Consider the following 19,136-nt stretch of genomic DNA (forward strand, 5'->3'; position numbering starts at 1 on the left):
TTCTTAAATCATCCGTGCTTGATGTTGGGATTGCTTTAAGCAGATTTTAGTGCTGCCTTTTGCAGTGTTTGAGAACTTCTGATAGTGCTCATAGCTGGTGTACTTGTTCATAACAAAGTAAGTGAAAAGATCTCAGTCGCAGAACTGGTGGCCAGGCTTATCACATTTTCCAGCACAATTTTGCAAACAAGTCACCATCTGAACCATGATCAAGTCAGGTTGAAAAGGTTTTATTCCCTTCTGTGGAAAATTAAGAGTGATCTAATCAAGGGATATTTAAGATTAAAAGATTTGACAGAAAATCTGAAGAAGAAAGTTTCTTTGCAGTGGGGAGTTATAGACCAAGGGGTATAACTTCAAAATTGAGGGAAGGTGGTTCAGGGCTGCTGTCAGATGGTACTTAACACAAAATGTAGTGGAAATCTGGGGAGAAAATTCTTATCTTCCTACAAGATTGTTGAGGCTGGGTATTAAATTGAACAAAAATCACTTCTGGTGTTGATAGATCTTTCAGCTGTCAGAGACCTTAATGCTATCATGTAATTAAATCACAGGGTAGATTCAAAGAACGAATAGCTGCCTCAGATGTTAGGTTTGTTAACATTGACTTAGTGGGGATTTTTCCTGCTCTGTGTTTCTCTATTTTGTTCTTTCTTCCTTAAATTGTAGGGTTACATTTGTTACTTTCAAATCTCTGATTTTGTTTTTCTTTCAGTGTTCCAGAAATTATTATTTTTTTCTCTCATTAAACATTAAACTTGCTTGACATTAGTGTATTTAGACATTCTCCTGTAGGTGCTTGAAGTCAATTGAACTATTAGCTCAAGCTAATTTGTAGGTATCCTCTTCTTCAGGAACCCTCCTGCAGATCATTGGGCTCTGGTCAGCGGATTGCCGTCATATGTTGCTGAAACTAGTCTTGTAAGTGTAGTGGTCTTTGACCATGTATAATTTTGTCTTGATGCCAAACAAGCACAATTTGTTGTTCCAAAGCAAGTTATTTGCTATAAATATAACTAGTTTGAAATGAAGAGGAAAATATCTGAATTATATGTTTTTTTTGCAGATATGCAATATTATGAATGCAGCTGCAGATGAATTCTTTGAGTTTCAGGTAGGAAAATGCAATGTATAATGTTATCTTATGTAGAAATAATTTTTTGCATAAATCTACATAGTTTATTTTTTAAATACAGTACATTAATCATAAAAACAGTAAGAGCTTACCAATCAAATTTTGTTTAACATTTACAGAAAGAGCCACTTGATAACTTGGGATGGACTATTAAGAATGTGCTGTCAATGCCAATAGTAAACAAGAAAGAGGAAATTGTGGGAGTTGCCACATTTTATAACAGAAAGGATGGAAAGCCATTTGATGACATGGATGAAACTCTAATGGAAGTAAGTTTCAAGGCTGTGCCATTAGAATTTCAAATAGGAAGCATTGTACGGCTATTGACAATTGTTTATCTATTTCAGGCCTTGACACAGTTCCTTGGGTGGTCTGTTTTGAACACTGACACATATGACAAAATGAACAAGCTAGAAAATCGGAAAGACATTGCTCAAGACATGGTTAACTATCATGTTAAATGCTCTAAAGATGAAATACAGGACATATTGGTACGTCAGATCAATTGATGAAGAGTTTATTTTGCAAATATGTAACATTTTATTTAAATGTGTAACTATATTTCCTTTGATTTATGATTTTGAAAGCATATCAGTAACAACATATCACTACTTTATTAGAAAACTAGAGAAAACTATGAGCGGGAGCCAAATGAATGCGATGAAGAAGAACTTCAAGACATATTGGTGAGTGAGTAACAAAAAAGGATTACTCGGTCTTTAGTGTTTTTATTTTTGATTAATATTTATATAGAAAATAAAAATAGCTGAACAAAAATGTATATTTAAGAACAGTTGCAACATGTATTCAAAAATAACACTGCTTTAATCATCCAATTGCCGTCTACTTCATTTGAAGATATATTTTTGTTACCCCTGCATGAATTCACCCTTAGCTTACACCACAAAACTTGATATCATATTATAATTTTGGTAGAAAATCAACAGATCCACCTCAGGAACAGAGCAAATTGTTTATGAAAATTCTCCAGGTCCTCAGTAAACGTAGATTGAGATGAACTCTTTAGATACTCGTCCTGCAGTCTATTATTATTTACCTCTTTATTTTAAAGCTTGAAGAACTTCCAGATGCTGAAGCGGCAGAACTCTATGAATTTCACTTTTGTGATTTTGAATGGTCTCCATTGGATCTTGTGAAGTGTGGAATACAGATGTATTATGAGCTAGGTGTGGTCGATAAGTTCCATGTACCTCAAGAGGTAAGTCTACTTATTGCCCTGCACCAACTAAGCACAACTCTTGGCCTAGCTTGTTTGGCAGTTAAAGTGCAAATTCATTTTTAAAGTGCTTTTACTTACCTGATTAAAATCCTTAGCAAAATTTTGATACTGGTAAAAGAAGAATATGATTATTGGGATTTATAAATAGAAGTCTATAATATGAAAGAGAAGTGATTGCGCTAGAAGGCATTAAGTCACTGAATACTACAGACCACTGTATATTTTATGCAATACAGTATTTTACACATTGAACACATTATAAAAGATGTAGGAACTGACAGAGTTAGAAGTAATTAGTTTATTATTGTCACATACACTGTGAGATAGTGAAAAGATTTTCCTTGCATACCATTCATACAGATTACTTCATTACAGAGAGCATGAGGTGGTACAAGGTAAGATCAATAACGCTTTCTCTGTAATTGTTGCACAGAACAAAGTGTGACAGCTACAGAGAAAGGGCAGGGCAGGTGAACAATAAGATATAAGATCATAGCAGGGTACGTTTTAAGATGATGAGGTAATGGACAGAGTTGATCAAGAAAATGTATTCGCCTTGGCAGTGTACCAATACATACACCAGGGTGGTACGTTAGTGTAGTGGCTAGCATAACACTTTACAGTATAGCTAACCTGCACCTGGGTTCAATTCCTGCCGCTGCCTGTAAGGAGTTCATATGTTCTCCCCGTCATCAAGTGGGTTTCCTCTGGGTGCTCCAGTTTCCTCACACAGTCCAAAGACATAGGGGTTGGTAGGTTAATTGTCCCATGATTAAGCTAGGATTAACTCAAGTATTGCTGGGCAGTGTGGCGCGAAGCGTCAGAAGGACCTATTCCGCGCTGTATCTCAATTTTAAAAATTGAAATAACTTAGATCGACAATATATCACAATAAATAAATAAATAAATGTCTGTTAGGGAAATGAAGGGATTTTTTTTCAACAGAAGAGTTGCAAGGACTGGAATGTTCTACTGAACAAGATGGGAAAAGCAATTCAGTTAGAATGGATTAGACAGGTACTAAGGATGAAGAATTTTTGAGGATATGAATACTTCGCATACCTATTAGAAATAACCATGTCTGCTCTCTCAAAATAACAGCCTAATTATCATAGCTTGAATGATTCCAAAATCATAAGATCTTAAAATTCCCCAATACAGCTCATGTTCTTTTGGGTGCTACTGGTGCTGATATAGTTATAACACAGTATCCAATGTCTGTAGGTGATTGTGCCAGCTGTGTTGTTATTCATGTTATTGGCAATTAACTGCTATGTGGGGTGATTTTGTATACAAAGTAGAAAGCACAAGCAAATCTCACCTAACCCAAAAATCCTTTCCAGTGTTGGTACACACATAGGCAATAAATATAATATATAATTAAGGCTTAAAAGATACTTTTCAAAGCATCAATGCATCTGAAACTGCATAGCAATCAATGAAATCCTTTCAACCTCCAATCAAGACAGTCCATTGCTGAGTCTTCCACATCCGCATTCTCAGTTTCTATTGACTAGAAGCTCAATCAGACCTGTCATCAAAATATTGTAGCTTAAAGAGCAAGTGAGAGACAACTTACTTCCTGACACCCCAACGTACTCTTATCATCTGTAAGGTGGAAGTTGGAAGTTGCCTTTCCTGCATAATTGCAGCTCCAAAAACGTTCAAGAAACCTGAACTTATGTAGGGCAGAACATTTGTTCCCCATTCAGCGCTCAAAGCACCCATTGCCTCCAAAACTGGTGCATGGACCGGTACTTGGTGGCATGAATATACCACCTAAAAGATACACTGTGACAACTTGCCTTAGCTTCAGCAACGTCTCCCAAACTCATAGCCTCTATCACCATGAAGGTCAAAGGCATATACCCGTGTGGGAATACCACCAGCAGGCTCCTTTCCAAAACTGAATCCTGTATTAAAATGAGAATATATCACCATATCTTAATCACCTATGGAACCCCTACCTTCTTACCTTAAGGCTGTGGTGAAGTACCTTCACCAGTAGATTTCAGTGGTCCAAGAAAATAACTCCCCACCATCAACTCGAGGAATTATAGATGGGCAATAAATATTGGTCTTACTAGCTAAGCTCAGACCCACAGAAAAATGAATTAATGAATAAAAGCTGCAGTCAAGAGATTTGGAATATATCATAAGTGATGACAAGAATAATGTACATATATTTGAATTTAAATAGTAACTACTCCCAAAATTACTACATGAATTAAACGTATAGTACTGACATAGTTTCTGCCATGCTGCAGGTATTAGTTCGTTTCATGTATTCACTGAGTAAAGGATACAGAAAGATCACCTATCACAACTGGCGGCACGGCTTCAATGTTGGACACACTATGTTTACACTTCTCACAGTAAGTATTTATTTTGTAGGCTTTCCAATAAAGAAAAACAGCTTATTTAAATTCCATCCAGCATGAATTAAGCTGATGTGTAGAAATGAGCGGTGCTCTGTATTATAGCTGTTTCAGTTCAATCTGATGGAAACTCAATTCAGTAGAGGAGTATAACGTTTCAGATACTGAAGATAAATTTCTGTCAATCAGAGAAATGAGAGGTGAAGCCATTTCTTTGGTAATTTTCATCAAAATGTCAAGTGAATTTCCCTGCTACTTGAGAGCATGCCTTGTTGTAGTTCACAGATTTCAAAGCTGGGAACTGGGCTTTGTCTGTCAATCCTCTTTCGTCAGTTTAATGGGCAGGGCTGGTTCTAATCCACTCATATGAGTGGATTGCAGCATCCTTCTATCATGCAAAGCCTTGCAGAATGGATGCTTAATTCTTTTATCCAGTAGGTATACCCTTTTGAACAAGCATCAGATAAATGCATGAGCTTGACACTGTGCACAGTCTCTGAGGTGCTTTTGACAAGCTTTGAGGCATTACATTATGCAGAAATTAGTTTCATCTAAATTCCACCTTTTGATAGCATTCATAGTTTCCCTGGATATTTTCAGTGTTGGCTGCATAATTATCTCCTGAAACAGATGGAGTCTTTATTGGATAGTTAGAAGATGAGAATGAAGAAAAATAATATGCATGTGTAGAGACATATATAATGATCACATCACATTCAGATATATCAGATACATTATAGATAGTTTTTGCAGTTGGAACTCAGGTAAAAATGTTTATATACATACATATATATATATAGATAGATATCTATATCTATACACACACACACACACACATATATATATAGTGTCATCTTTAACTTTATGCCTTTTGAAGATCAGGTCATCTTTTACTTGCTTATATATATATGAGAGAGAGTATATACTCATCTTTCATCTGACATCCTCCATAATCCTTCATGCATCTAAAATTCAGCTGCATTCTGATATTCGTTGTCCTGTTCACATATTGCCCTTTTCCAATAACATCCACATATTAACATTCTCAAATTTATTTTCAATTCATCCTTCTTATTTATAATAGTGACACTATTTCAAACCTCCAGTTCAGCACTTTTTCTGAGGCTTTGCATTATATGGAGGGCCTTGCACAAGACTGGTTTATATCAGATTTATATTTTCTCAAGAAGCCTGAAACCCTCAAATCCCTAATACGGATAGACTGTGAACACAGGCGGGTCCCCTGCATTATGATATGTTAGGTAATGGAAATTCCCCCTCACAGAATTCACAAATCCTACCTATAAAATCTGAGATATGGAATAAAACTCATTTTTCTGAATTCAATAGCATGAAATACTTGTGAAAAAGATTTAAAAAATAAAACACCACATTTATTCCTTTTCAACTCTTATTTCTTGATGCATGCACAGATGGTGCGGCTTCACACTACAGAAATTTGCAATATGGATTGTTTCCAGGACCACAGTCTCACCCAGTAACATCTCAAGTGTCAAAACAGTATTTCTTAAAATCTAAGTTGAACCCATTGTATTTAGATGCAGTAACAAATTTCTTCACCAAGTTCATACTGGATTGGTAATGAAACATGGATCCATTGAGACTTGCAGTATTGTGGTTGAAAAGCATCTGAATTAAGCAAATATTAGACTTTGGAAAACTGAACATATGCCTTAGAACATAGAATATAGAACAGGAAAGCACAGGATAGGCCCTTTGGCCCACAATGCTGTGCTGAACAAATTAAATTAGTAACCACATGGCTAACAGAACTAATTCTTCTGGCACACGATGTCCATATCCTTCCATTTTCCTCACATTCACGTGTCTATTTAAACGTACCTTAAAAGTCTCTAATGTTTCTGCCTCTGCTAATCCCGGGCAGTATATTCTTGACACCCATCAAACTCTGTGTTTAAAAAAAAACCTGATTCTCAAATCTTCTTTGAATTTTCTCCCTCTCACCTTCAATGCATGCTCTTTGGTACTGGGCATTTCAATCCTGGAAAAGGAAATTATCTGCCTATAATCTATGCCTCTCATTATCTTATAAACCTCTATCAGATCTCCCCTTAGCCTTTGTCACTCCAAAGAAAATAATCCAAGTTTGTCCAACCTCTCATTATAGCAGTAGCTCTCTAATCCAGGTAATATCCTCGTAAAACTTGTCTGCACCATTCCTATAATGGGGCAATCAGAACAGTAAGCAATACTCCAGATGCAGCCTAAATAAAGTTTTAAAAAACTGCAATGTAACTTCCTGAAGTTTGAACTCACTGCCTCTACTTATAAAGGCAAACATGCCATATGCCTTTTTAACCACCCTATTACCTGTCTAGCCTCTTTTAGGGAACTCTGAATTTGGACTTCTGCTCCTCAACACACTTTACAGTGTACTGTCTCTTTACATTTGACCTACCAAAGTGCAACTGTTCACATTTGGCTGAGTTAAACTCCATCTGCCATTTTTCTACCCATACCTGCAACTGATCTATATCCTGCTGTATTGTTTTCCCATTGACTGCATGAAACACAACACCACCAGTCTTTGTGTCATCTGCAAACTTACTAACTCATCTAGGTCATGTATATACTGTACATCTCAAACAGCAGAGGTCCCAGGGCAGATCCCTGTGCAACACCAGGAATCACAGACCTTCAGCTAGAATAAGTCCCTTTAAACACTACACTCTATCTTCTATGTGCAAGCTATTTCTGGATCCAGAAGGCCAATTCACCATGGATCCCATGCATCTTAATCTTCTGGATGTGTCTCCCATGAGGGACCTTGCCAAATGCCTCAGTAAAATCCATATATACAACATCAACCCAGCTCTACCATCATCAATCACCTTTGTCACTTTCTCAAAGTCAGTCAAGTTAGTAAGACAGAATTTGCCCCACACAAAACCATGATTGCTGTCCCTAATTAGGCATGGTTTTCCAAATGTTGATAAATCCTATCTCTAAGAATTTTCTCCAATAACTTCCCTACCACTGATATGACACCCACTGGTCTTAGTTTCCAGAATGATCCCTGGTTCCTGTCTTGAATAATGGAAAACATTATCTACTCACCAGCCCTCCAGAAGCTTGCCTATGGCCAATGAGGACACAAAGATACAGTATTGGTCAAGGCCCCAGCAATCTCTTTTCTTGCCTCTCTCAATAATCTGGTCTATACCTCATCAGGCCCTGGGGACTTCACCTTTAAGAGACTCAACACTACCTCCTTCTTTACCTCAAAATGCCCTGGCATATGAATACTCTCAGCACTGATCTCCTGATCCTCCACATCCTCTCCTTGGTAAATACTGCTATAAAGTACTCATAAAGTATACCTACATCCTTCGCGTCCAAACAAATATTCCCTCCTTTATCCTTGAATGGCCAAATTCTCTCCCTAGTTAATCACCTGCTGTATATGTAGAGAATGCCTTGGGATTCTCTTTAATTCTACATGTCAAGTACTTTTCATGGCCCCTCTTGGCTTTCCTAATTCCCTTCTTAAGTTTATTTTTTATGGTTTATTTTATAATCCTCAAGGGTTTGGTTAGATTCCAGCTTTCTATGTTTTACGTAATTGTTTCTTGAATTCTTCTTGACTGAATTCATCACCTCTGTCAACATCCAAGGTTCTCTTACGTTGCCATCCTTGTCCATCCTTCTGAGTGAAACATACCGGTCCTGGACTCTGTGCAGGTTGTCTTTAAACACCCTCCATGTTTTTGGACATGTCCAAAAACAGCTGTTCCCAGTTAATGCTCCCATAATTTGCCCTGTTTCAATTTAATACTCTACTGCAATAATTATCCTTATCTGTGGTCCATAGTCACCTAATACTCTACTGTATTGGCAAATACCTATGCTTATCTATAGCTGTCTTAAAACTTAAGGAACTGTGGTTGTTGTTTCCTACTGTTCACCCATTGAAAGGTCAGTCATCTGGCCATGCTCATTACCCATCACGAGGTCCAGCACAGCCCCTCATCTTTGACTATTTACATACTGGATTAAGAAACCCTCCTGGATGCTCCTAGCAAATTCTCCTCATCTAAATCTCTTGCAATCAGAAGGTCCCAGTTTACGATAATGGAAGTTGAAGTCCCACATGGCAACAATCCTATTGTTTTTATGTTTCCTGTATTTGCATATATATATATTTTTTTTTCCTCAATTTCCCTTAGCTATTGAGAAGGGTGTGGGTCTGTACTATAATCCCATCAGTGGTTACACCCTCCCTATTTTTGAGTTCTACTCATAAAGAATCATTACATATCCTCTGAGTGTAGCTGTGATATTGTTTCTGATCAGTACATCAACCCCACTTCTTTTACCTCCTGCTGTATCTTTTCTAAAGCATTGACACCCTAGGACATTAAGCACCCATTCCTGTCCCGCTCTCAAACAAGTCTCTGTAATGGCCACAATACCATTGCTCCGTGTACTGATCCATGCTCTAAGTTCTTCACCTTTACTCATAATACTCCCAGCATTAAAATACACACACTTCAAACTATCTGTTGCATGGTATCTATTATGCCGCTCTTATCTGTTTTCACTGGCCGTGATATCTACTTCCCTCTCCGTCCCTCCACTTTCTGATCTACAGTTCTGTTTCCCATCCCCCAAGACTCACCACCACACCCCCCCCCCCCAGTAGCACTAACAAACATCACCACCAGGATATTGGTTGCCCTGAAGTTCAGGTGCAACCTGTCCCTCTTGTATAGGTTACTCCTGCCCCAGGAGATGTTCCAATGATCCATGAAGCCCTGCCCTTTTACCAGCTCCTCAGCGATTCACTTATCTGTACTGTCATCCTAATCTTGCCCTAACTGGAATGTCGCACTGCGAGTAATTCAAAGATCACTACATCAGAGGTCCTGCTCTCCCCTGACACCCTACGCTCACGCGTAGGACCTCTTCTCCCTTTCTCCCCATGTCGTTGGTGCCAATGTGCCCACGACCACCAGCTGCTCACCTTCCATCTTGAGAGTATCCTGCAACCACTGGACCCTAGCATTTGAGAAACAACACACCAACATGGCATCTCTTTTGTGGTCATAGAATCAACTGTCTGTCTGTCCCCTATCACTATTGCTCAGTCTGGCTTTACCCTTCCCTGCTGAACCTCAGTGCCTTTGCCTGGCAGCTAATGCTGTGCCCTGAGAGGTCATCACCCCCCTAGCAGTAAACAAAGGGGTGTACTTGTTGATGAGGGGAATGCCCACAGGGGAATCCTGCGCTGACTACTTATTCCCCTTAGTTCTTCAGTGCTTAACTATCTACTATTGGAAGCCTGCACTCTGGGAATGATCACCTCCGATTTTCAGCTTACCAGATGGTCCTAAGTATATCCAGCTCCAGTTCTTTGACTTTGTTAGTCAGGACCTGAAATTGAATGCACTTCCTCCAGATGTAGTCATCAGGGAGACCATTAGGTGCCCTGCAATCCAACGTCTCACAGAAGGAGCATTCCACTGCCTTAATTGACATCCTGCCTACACTCGATATACCTTCAGCTCCAACTTCTCAAGCCTGTGTTCTATCCTCTTCCTATTCCTTGAGCCAAAGCCAGACCACTATAACACTGGCCCACTCAGACAATGGCCGCTCCAACAATAGCTGCTCTGCTTAAACCTTGCGTCTTTTTACTGGGCCTTGCTAAGTTACTAATGATCCAAGCAATCTCCTGCTCCACAGATAGTAATGTAGCCTTTTCATTACATTGCAATTACCAGAGAATTCAAATGAACATTAGGGATTCAAGGAATCATTTTTGAATCTGGATGAGTATGCTGTAGTTGTTACCAACTTCATTAAAGCCTGTGTGGATGAGTGTGTGCCTTCAAAGACTTACTCAAACCAAAAGCCATGGATGAACCAAGAGCACTGCTGAAGGCTAGATTTGTAATATTTAAATCTAGCGACCCAGGTAGGTACCAGAAAACTAGATATGATTTACAGAGGGCTATTTCAAGGTTGAAGAGACAATTTCAAATGGTTGGAGGTGACATCGGATGTATGACAACTCTGGCAGGTCTGCAAGACATTACCTCCTACAAAGCAAAACCCAATAGCATGAATGGCAGTGATGCTTCACTACCAAAAGAGCGCAATGCATTCTATGCCTGCATTGAAAGGGAGAATATAACTACAGCTGTGAAGATCCCTGCTGCACCTGATGACTCAGTGATCTGTCTCAGAGGCCGATGTTAGGCTGACTTTAAAGAGGGTGAAACCTCGCAAGGTGGAAGGCCCTGCTGGAGTACCCAGTATGGCTCTGAAAACCTGTACCAACCAACTTTCAGGAGTATTCAAGGACATTTTCAACCTCTCACTGCTTTGGGTGGAAGTTTCAATTACTTCAAAAAAAGCAACAATTATACCAGTGCCTGAGAAGAATAATGTAAGCAACCTTAATGACTACCACCCAGTAGCACTCACATCTACAGTGATGAAATGCTTTGAGAAGTTGGTCATGAGCAGACTGTCTTATCAAGGACCTGGACCCACTGCAATCTGCCTATCGTTATAATAAATCTGCAGTACACACAATTTCAAAGGCTTTTCACACAGCCTTCGATCACCTGGACAATACAAACACCTATGTCAGCATGCTGACCATTGACCATAGCTCAGCATTTACCACCATCATTCCCACAGTCCTGATCAATAAGTTACAGAATCTGGGCCTCTGCACCTCCCTCTGCAATTGGATCCTCAACTTCCTAACCGGAAGACCACAATCTTTGTGGATTGGTGATAATATCTCCTCCTCAATGGTTGGTGGTAGAATCTCAGATGGAGATGATAGGGCGTACGGAAGCAAGATATACCAACAAGTTGGAGTGGTGTTGCAGCAACAACTTGTCACTGAATGTCAGTAAGATGAAAGAGCTGATTGTGGACTTCTGGAAGGGTAAGACAAAGGAACATGTACCAATCCTCATAGAGAGATCAGAAGTGGCAAGAGTGAGCAGTTTCAAGTTTCTGGGTATCAAGATCTCTGAGGATCTAACCTGGTCCAAACATGTCGATGCAGTTATAAAGGCAGACAGTGTCTATACTTCATTAGGAGTTTCAAGAGATTTGGTATGTCAACAAATACACTCAAAAACTTGTTTAGATGTACCGTGGAGAGCATTCTGACAGACTTCATCACTGTCTGGTATGGGGGTGGGGGTGGGGGGGGGTGGCTACCGCACAGGACCGAAAGAAGCTGCAGAGGGTTGTAAGTTCAGTCAGCTCCATCTTGGGTACTAGTCTACAAAGTACCCAGGACATCTTCAAGGAGCTGTGTCTGAAAAAGGCACCGTCCATTATTAAGGACCTCCAGCACCCAGGGCATGCCCTTTTCTCACTGTTGTCATCGGATAGGAGATACAGAAGCCTGAAGGCACACACTCAGCAATTCAGGAACAGCTTCTTCTCCTCTGCCATACGATTCCTAAATGGACATTGAACCCGCAAACACTATCTGACTTTTTAATATATATTATTTCTGCTTTTTACGTGGTTTTTAATCTATTCAATTTGCATATACTGTAATTGATTTATTTATTTGTTTATTATTATCATTTTTTTTCTTCTTCTTCAATATAATGTATTGCATTGAACTGCTGCTGCTAAGTTAACAAATTTCATGACACGTGCCGGTGATAATAAATCTGATTCTAATTTTGATTCAAAGCAAAATTTATTAGAAAAAAATTTAATTTCAAATACATGCTACTTTTTGTGAGGATTTGCATTACAATACAGTATATTTTTCACTTTCACTGGTTCTTAAACAAAACATTATTCATCATGCTGTTGTTATGTGATGTCAACTTTTATTTCACTGTTATTCAGCTGGTAAGGAGTCTATATATATTCATTTGTTGGAACAGACTGGTCAAAATTGCTGGGAAAATAGAATCTAATGAGTACAGTATGAGAACTGTGTAGATCAAATAATCTTTAATATGGAACAGATGCCCTGGGTGTTTCGAATCATCACAAATTGCAGAACGATTTGTTCTACCTCGCAACTAAAAACATATAAACATCCGCTTAACTTTCAAAGTAGTACTAGATTTGCCCAGAAATTGGAATAAACTGGCAATAAAATGTTGAAGCTTTGCTCAAGTCGAATTATTTTCACATCAGCCTCCTTGTTATAGTTTGGGAACAGAACTATTAAACCATTTATTTATGCATAATTTGTTCACATTTGCTCCTTTTAGATATATCTTGTTAAATCTTTTCTTTCTTTTCCTCTGTTATGTTTTACTTCTGTCTTTGGCTCATCTTTAAATTAATTTCTCTCTGCACTGAGGTGTACTTCTGTCTTCCCAATATTAGGTTTTTGTCTGTTCCTCATCAAAATTGTTTATTGCTTTTTCTGAACTATAATCAGTTTGCATTTCCACTGTAACATGAGTAATTTCAGCGCGATGATAGTTGGCACATCAAGAGATGTTCTGTTGCAGCAGAATTTGCATGATTAACCTTGTTTTCTGATCATTTTAGACAGGAAATCTAAAATCATACTACACAGATCTGGAGGCATTTGCCATGGTGACAGCTGCATTTTGCCACGATATTGATCACCGAGGAACAAACAACCTCTATCAAATGAAGTGAGTAGCCGATACTGAAGGCATGTCATGTGGTACTGGATTTCTTCTGAGGAACATTCATTAATGCAATGCATTGATTCAATAGGTCACAGGATCCATTGGCAAAACTTCACGGTTCATCGATTATGGAGCGACATCACTTGGAGTTCAGTAAAACTCTGCTCCAAGATGAGGTATGTCATAAGTGTTCTAATTCACACACTTACTATAAAGACAGAAGGAATAATAGTAAGTAGTTGGAAGAGGACTTGTCTCCTGCTAGTGGGAACAGTGAGTTGAACAAGCTGGTTTTCTGATTTAAAGTATTTCATTTACATTAACATTATTAAATATAAAATATTATGTAACTCTGAGTATGAAATGCACATAATATTAATTAAAATTTAAAACAGTAGCATAATAATGCACTGATGGTTCATCTAGTGATTGGTATGCTTTTAATTATTTTCATTAAAATTGGACTAATGACTATTCGCTTACAGAGGAATATATGGAAATCTGACTTAGTTTTTAATGAAATGTTATCAATTTGACATCTAATGTCATCTTAAGACTATCTATCAGCACCTTTGCCACTCTTTCCATATATAACCATATAACAATTACAGCACGGAAACAGGCCATCTCGGCCCTTCTAGTCCATGCTGAACACTTACTCTCACCTAATCCCACTGAGCCGCACTCCGCCCATAACCCTCCATTCCTTTTCTGTCCATGTACCTATCCAATTTTTCTTTAAATGACAATACTGAACCTGCATCTACCACTTCTACTGGAAGCTCATTCCACACAGCTACCACTGTCTGAGTAAAGAAATTCCCCCTCATGTTACCCTTAAACTTTTGCCCCCTAAGTCTCAACTCATGTCCTCTTGTTTGAAGCTCCCCTACTCTCAATGGAAAAAGCCTATCCATGTCAACTCTATCTATCTCCCTCATAATTTTAAATACCTCTATCAAGTCCCCCCTCAACCTTCTATGCTCCAAAGAATAAAGACATAACTTGTTCAATGTTTCCCTGTAACATAGGTGCTGAAACCCAGGTAACATTCTAGTAAATCTCCTCTGTACTCTCTCTATTTTGTTGACATGTTTCCTATAATTCGGTCCCCAGAACTGTACACAATACTCCAAATTCGCCCTTACCAATGCCTTGTACAATTTTAACATTACATTCCAACTCCCTATACTCAATGCTCTGATTTATAAAGGCCAACATACCAAAGCTTTCTTCACCACCCTATCCACATGAGATTCCACCTTCAGGGAACTATGCACCATTATTCCTAGATCACTCTGTTCTACTGCATTCTTCAATGCCCTACCATTTACCATGTATGTCCTATTTGGATTATTCCTACCAAAATGTAGCACCTCACACTTATCAGCATTAAACTCCATCTGCCATCACTCAGCCCGCTCTTCTAACTGGCCTAAATCTCTCTGCAAACTTTGAAAACCTACTTCATTATCCATAACACCACCTACCTTAGTATCATCTGCATACTTACTAATCCAATTTACCACTTTCGTTCCTGATAGTTCTCCTTATCACGTAGCCGGATCAATGATCATAACTAGAGTGAACATATTTGCACTATGTACAATGAAGATTCAGGCAGAAGAATGCCTTATGACTCAAGGCTGGGCCCAGTGCTCAATTCACATAACAAGTTCTGGGTTCACTCAAAACAAAGATGATTTAGCACAATCTTCAATCTATTAGTATTGGTAGTTCCATCTTGTAGATGAGATGCCAAACAAAAACACTCTCAATTTTCTGAAATAAATGTTTAAAAAAATCCCAGGTGAAGCAGATGAGTCACTGGACTGGCTAATGTTTATCCCATGAATGCCTCAGGACAGTCTATTATTTAAATTAGACCTACTCGAGGCAGATATCCAATGGTTGATTCTGTATGGTGCAACTTTCATAAGCAGGTTACCCTTTAAGCTTTAAGGTTAAGCTCTGCTGAAGCAGGTCTCCCAAGTATTGTGAAGGGATGATTTGCTACGTCACTAAAGACACGCAAATTTCCACAGCAGTATGCTGGGGGGCATTCTAACTGGCTGCATTACCATCTGGTATGGAGGGAACCCACTGGCCAGGATCAAAATAAGCTGCAGAAAGTTGTGAACTGAGTCAGCTCCATCATGGGCACTCTCCTCACCAGCATCCAGGACATCTTCAAGGAGCAGTGCCATCTATCATTAAGGTTCTCCATCAACCAGGATGTTCCCCCTTCTCATTACTACCATCAAGAAAGAAGGTACAGGGGCCTGAAGGTACATACCCGTTTCAGGAATAGCTTCTTCCCCTCTGCCATCAGATTTCTGAATGGACAGTGAACTCATAAACACTCCCTCACTATTTTTTTCTCTTTTTGCACTACTTATTTAGTTCTGCTTTTTAAAAAAAGTACATATATAGTCTTATTGTCATTTACAGTGTTTATTACTATGTATTACACTGTACTGCTGCCACAAAACAACAAATCTCAAGACATATGCCGGTGATATTAGACCTGACTCAGATTCTGCTATTCAAATAGCTTGCTTCACCCATGCTTGCAGGAAATTTCTGAAAGTTAAAGGCAATAACATGTTGTGGCCATTGACAAGCACCGTCCATGCTGGGCTGCTCAAAGCATTAATACATCCAACTTGTATAAAGTCACAGAATCAGAGATATGTTGGCACTGAAGGAATCAAGGAAAGGCACAGTACAAAAGTGTATACAGTAGGCCCTAGTCCATACTGACTGTGATGCCAATCTATGTGCCACAGCAGCATCACAGCGTGACACTACTACAGGCTGGTATGTAGTAGTTCAGAGTCCAATTCCAGTGTCCTCTGTAAACAAGTTTGTTGTGTGTGTGTGTGTGTTTCCACCGGATGCTTCGGTTTCTGCCCACAGTCCAAAGATGTACCAGTTAGTAGGTTAATCGGTTATTGTAAATTGTCCTGTGATTAGGCACAGGTTAAATCAATGGGTTGCTTGAAGGACTGGGATAGCCTGTTCCTCACTGTAGCTCTAAATATATAAATACATAAAATAATAATTTCATTTGCCAACATTAGGCCTACATCTTTCTTGGCTTTTTTCATCCAAGCAACTGTCTAAACTTCTTTTAAATGTTGTATAATAGTTACTTTAAGTGCAGCTAGATTAATATCCATATTCTGTCCATGCTGGCTCCCTATAGAGGAGTTCAGTAAGTCTCATTCTCATGATCTACGTATTGTGTATGTGGCACTGGATTTCCAGCACCTGCAGGATCTCTTGTGTTTAAGTTAGATCATGGAGCAAATGCTTTATATAGATAGTCACAGCATCGTGGGCTGAAGAGCCCCTACTGTGCTGTGCTGCTCTTTGTCCTGTGCTCTAAAAGGAGAAAAAAGTCACCTTGCTTGTTTAGGATGTGGAATGTACCACCAGGGGTAGAAATGGAAGCAAATTCAATTATGGCATTTAAAAGGGAAAACGGTAAGCATCTGAAAGAAAAGAATTTTCAGCTTTATGGTCGGAGTTCAGGGGGGATATGACTAGTTGGAATGGTCATACATAGAATCAGCCCATATTGCCCCAGGTTGAATGGTCTTTTGCCATGTTGTAACTATTCTGTGTTTGCATCATTCTGTGAATTCTCTTCTCTACTTTTCTGAAGTTGTGGTAACCAGAAGTGGACTAAATAATCTAGCCGTGGTAAAGTCAATGGTTTCTAAAACTGCAGTCAGGCGTATGAATTAGGAGCAGGTTCCGCTCCATGATTTGATTACATAATTGTTGAACTTGCTATAATTTCAATTACATATTCCTCTCTACCCATGGTGAACAACCACCCGTTGCTTATCATGAATCTATGTCTCCCTTAGAAAATATTCAAAAGCTCTGCGTCCACTGTTCTTTGTGGAAGAGAATTCTAAATATTTACTATCCACTGGGAGAAACAATTTAGCCTCATTTCTGTCTTCCAGGGGCTATTTATAAAGCCCAAATCCTATGTGGAGTAAAACGAGAATTTCCAGAAATGGCACATCAGGCAGCATTTGTGGGAAAGGACAAGAGTTAACATTTCACGTCGGTCAATTTTCAAGGGTCATGGGCCCAGAACGTTAACCTCTTCTTGTTCTTGCTGCATATGCTTTTGCCTGCTGAGTATTTCCCATACGTACTTTTTAAATCTCATGTTTCTAACATCTGTGATTTTTTTAAAATCCCATAATGTTTCCCCCAATATTCATTGCCACCTTTAAAGATCAATGCAATTGAACTCTGGGCCCTGTCACTGCATGCTCTTTAAAAATGTGCCATTGTTATTATTCTTCCACCATTACTTCTGCAAAATGCATCACTTCACACTTGCATTAAATTCCATCCAACACTGGCCTAGCCATTCTGCTGGACCTTGTCCTGTTGTGAATGACTTACACTATAAGAAATAGAAGCAGAAGCAGACCAGTTGGTTCTTCAGAAGTTTTGCGGTTGTCATATTTAACTCCAATAAATGAAATTATTTATTACATTTTATATAATAGGATGGCATCAGCATACATCAGCAACTCTCTGTGAGCTGCAGGAAACTGTACCAGTTTTCCTCTTAAATATACTCCTTTTGAATTACTTCTACTGCAACCTGCAGCTTGTAAATTTCCTCTTAACAATGGATTATGAAATTACATCAATGATCTTCAGATCTCACGTTTGATGATTAAAAATGGCACCTTTAAAGGTCAACACCAAGGCCAAAAATGTGGGAGGAGAGGCAAAATTCAAACCAGACTGAAGCATAGAGTAATGAGGCTTCCTTTGCCCTCCATCTTGGAACAAATGTGCAGACACTGAGGAATAAGATTGATGGTCTCAGGGCAAGGCTGCTGTAGCAGAGGCAGATGAGGCAGATCTCAGTTGTTTGTTGCATTGAGACTTGGTTAACAGTGAACACACCCTTCCGACCAGAAGGGTTTACAATTTTCAGAATGGATCGAAGCTTGAATTCTGGCAAGGGCGAAAGATGGCAGCATAAGCTTTTTAGACAATTCTTGTTGGTACTTGGACCGGGTTATCTCAACTTTTTGTTCCCCTGACTTAGAACAACTAACAATTAAATGTAGAGCATGCTACTTGCCTCGTGAGTTCTCATTTGTGATCCTGACGGCGGATTACGTACCAACAGCGGCCGATTATAAGCAGGCACTTGCAAAACTGTACGATGCTGTCTGTAAACAAGAAATGGGTCATCCCAATGACCTTAACCAGACCTGTCTGAAGAAAGTACTGCCTAATTATCACCAGCACCAGACCACTATGATAAGGAATGCCTATCGTTCCTTCCTGAGATTGCATTTTGTACTTCTTGCGTACAGACAGAGTCTAAGGAGCAAGGCTCCAGGCATCAAGACAACTAAGAGGTGGTCACAAGGTGGTCACAATATGCCAAGTAGTCTAACTTTTAGGCTTATGACTTTGGCAAGACTAATGTTATTAGTCTCGTGGTTGTTGTTCTGGATAGTGACTTACGGAGAATAATGGAATGATTCTTGCTGGAAATGAAAGTACCATAGAGAAAGCTAACTTAGATGTGTATTGAGGGAAAATAACTGATAGAACTTGCTGCTTATTTTACATATCTCCTATTTGACTTTCCACAACGGGAAATGATCCAAACCAGTTGTAAGAAGACTAGCTGTTAAAATTCTGTGTAGTAGGAATGCTAGCATGGGCAGAGTTTTACC

At 39.1% G+C, this 19,136-nt stretch overlaps 1 protein-coding gene across 1 annotated transcript in view; it reads left to right on the forward strand.

Moving 5' to 3' along the window:
• Window positions 1-19,136, forward strand: part of pde6a (phosphodiesterase 6A, cGMP-specific, rod, alpha) — a 54,174-nt gene that overhangs the window by 21,752 nt on the left and 13,286 nt on the right. Inside the window, exons 7-15 of the mRNA XM_059990205.1 lie at window positions 855-921; window positions 1,067-1,114; window positions 1,255-1,404; window positions 1,483-1,626; window positions 1,756-1,821; window positions 2,208-2,354; window positions 4,643-4,750; window positions 13,292-13,401; window positions 13,487-13,574. Coding sequence (XP_059846188.1) covers window positions 855-921; window positions 1,067-1,114; window positions 1,255-1,404; window positions 1,483-1,626; window positions 1,756-1,821; window positions 2,208-2,354; window positions 4,643-4,750; window positions 13,292-13,401; window positions 13,487-13,574 — 928 coding nt within the window. The remainder of the gene's footprint in view (window positions 1-854; window positions 922-1,066; window positions 1,115-1,254; window positions 1,405-1,482; window positions 1,627-1,755; window positions 1,822-2,207; window positions 2,355-4,642; window positions 4,751-13,291; window positions 13,402-13,486; window positions 13,575-19,136) is intronic.

This window comes from Hypanus sabinus, chromosome 15 (genome assembly GCF_030144855.1).
Source record: "Hypanus sabinus isolate sHypSab1 chromosome 15, sHypSab1.hap1, whole genome shotgun sequence".
In the NCBI taxonomy this organism is placed as follows: Eukaryota; Metazoa; Chordata; class Chondrichthyes; order Myliobatiformes; family Dasyatidae; genus Hypanus; species Hypanus sabinus.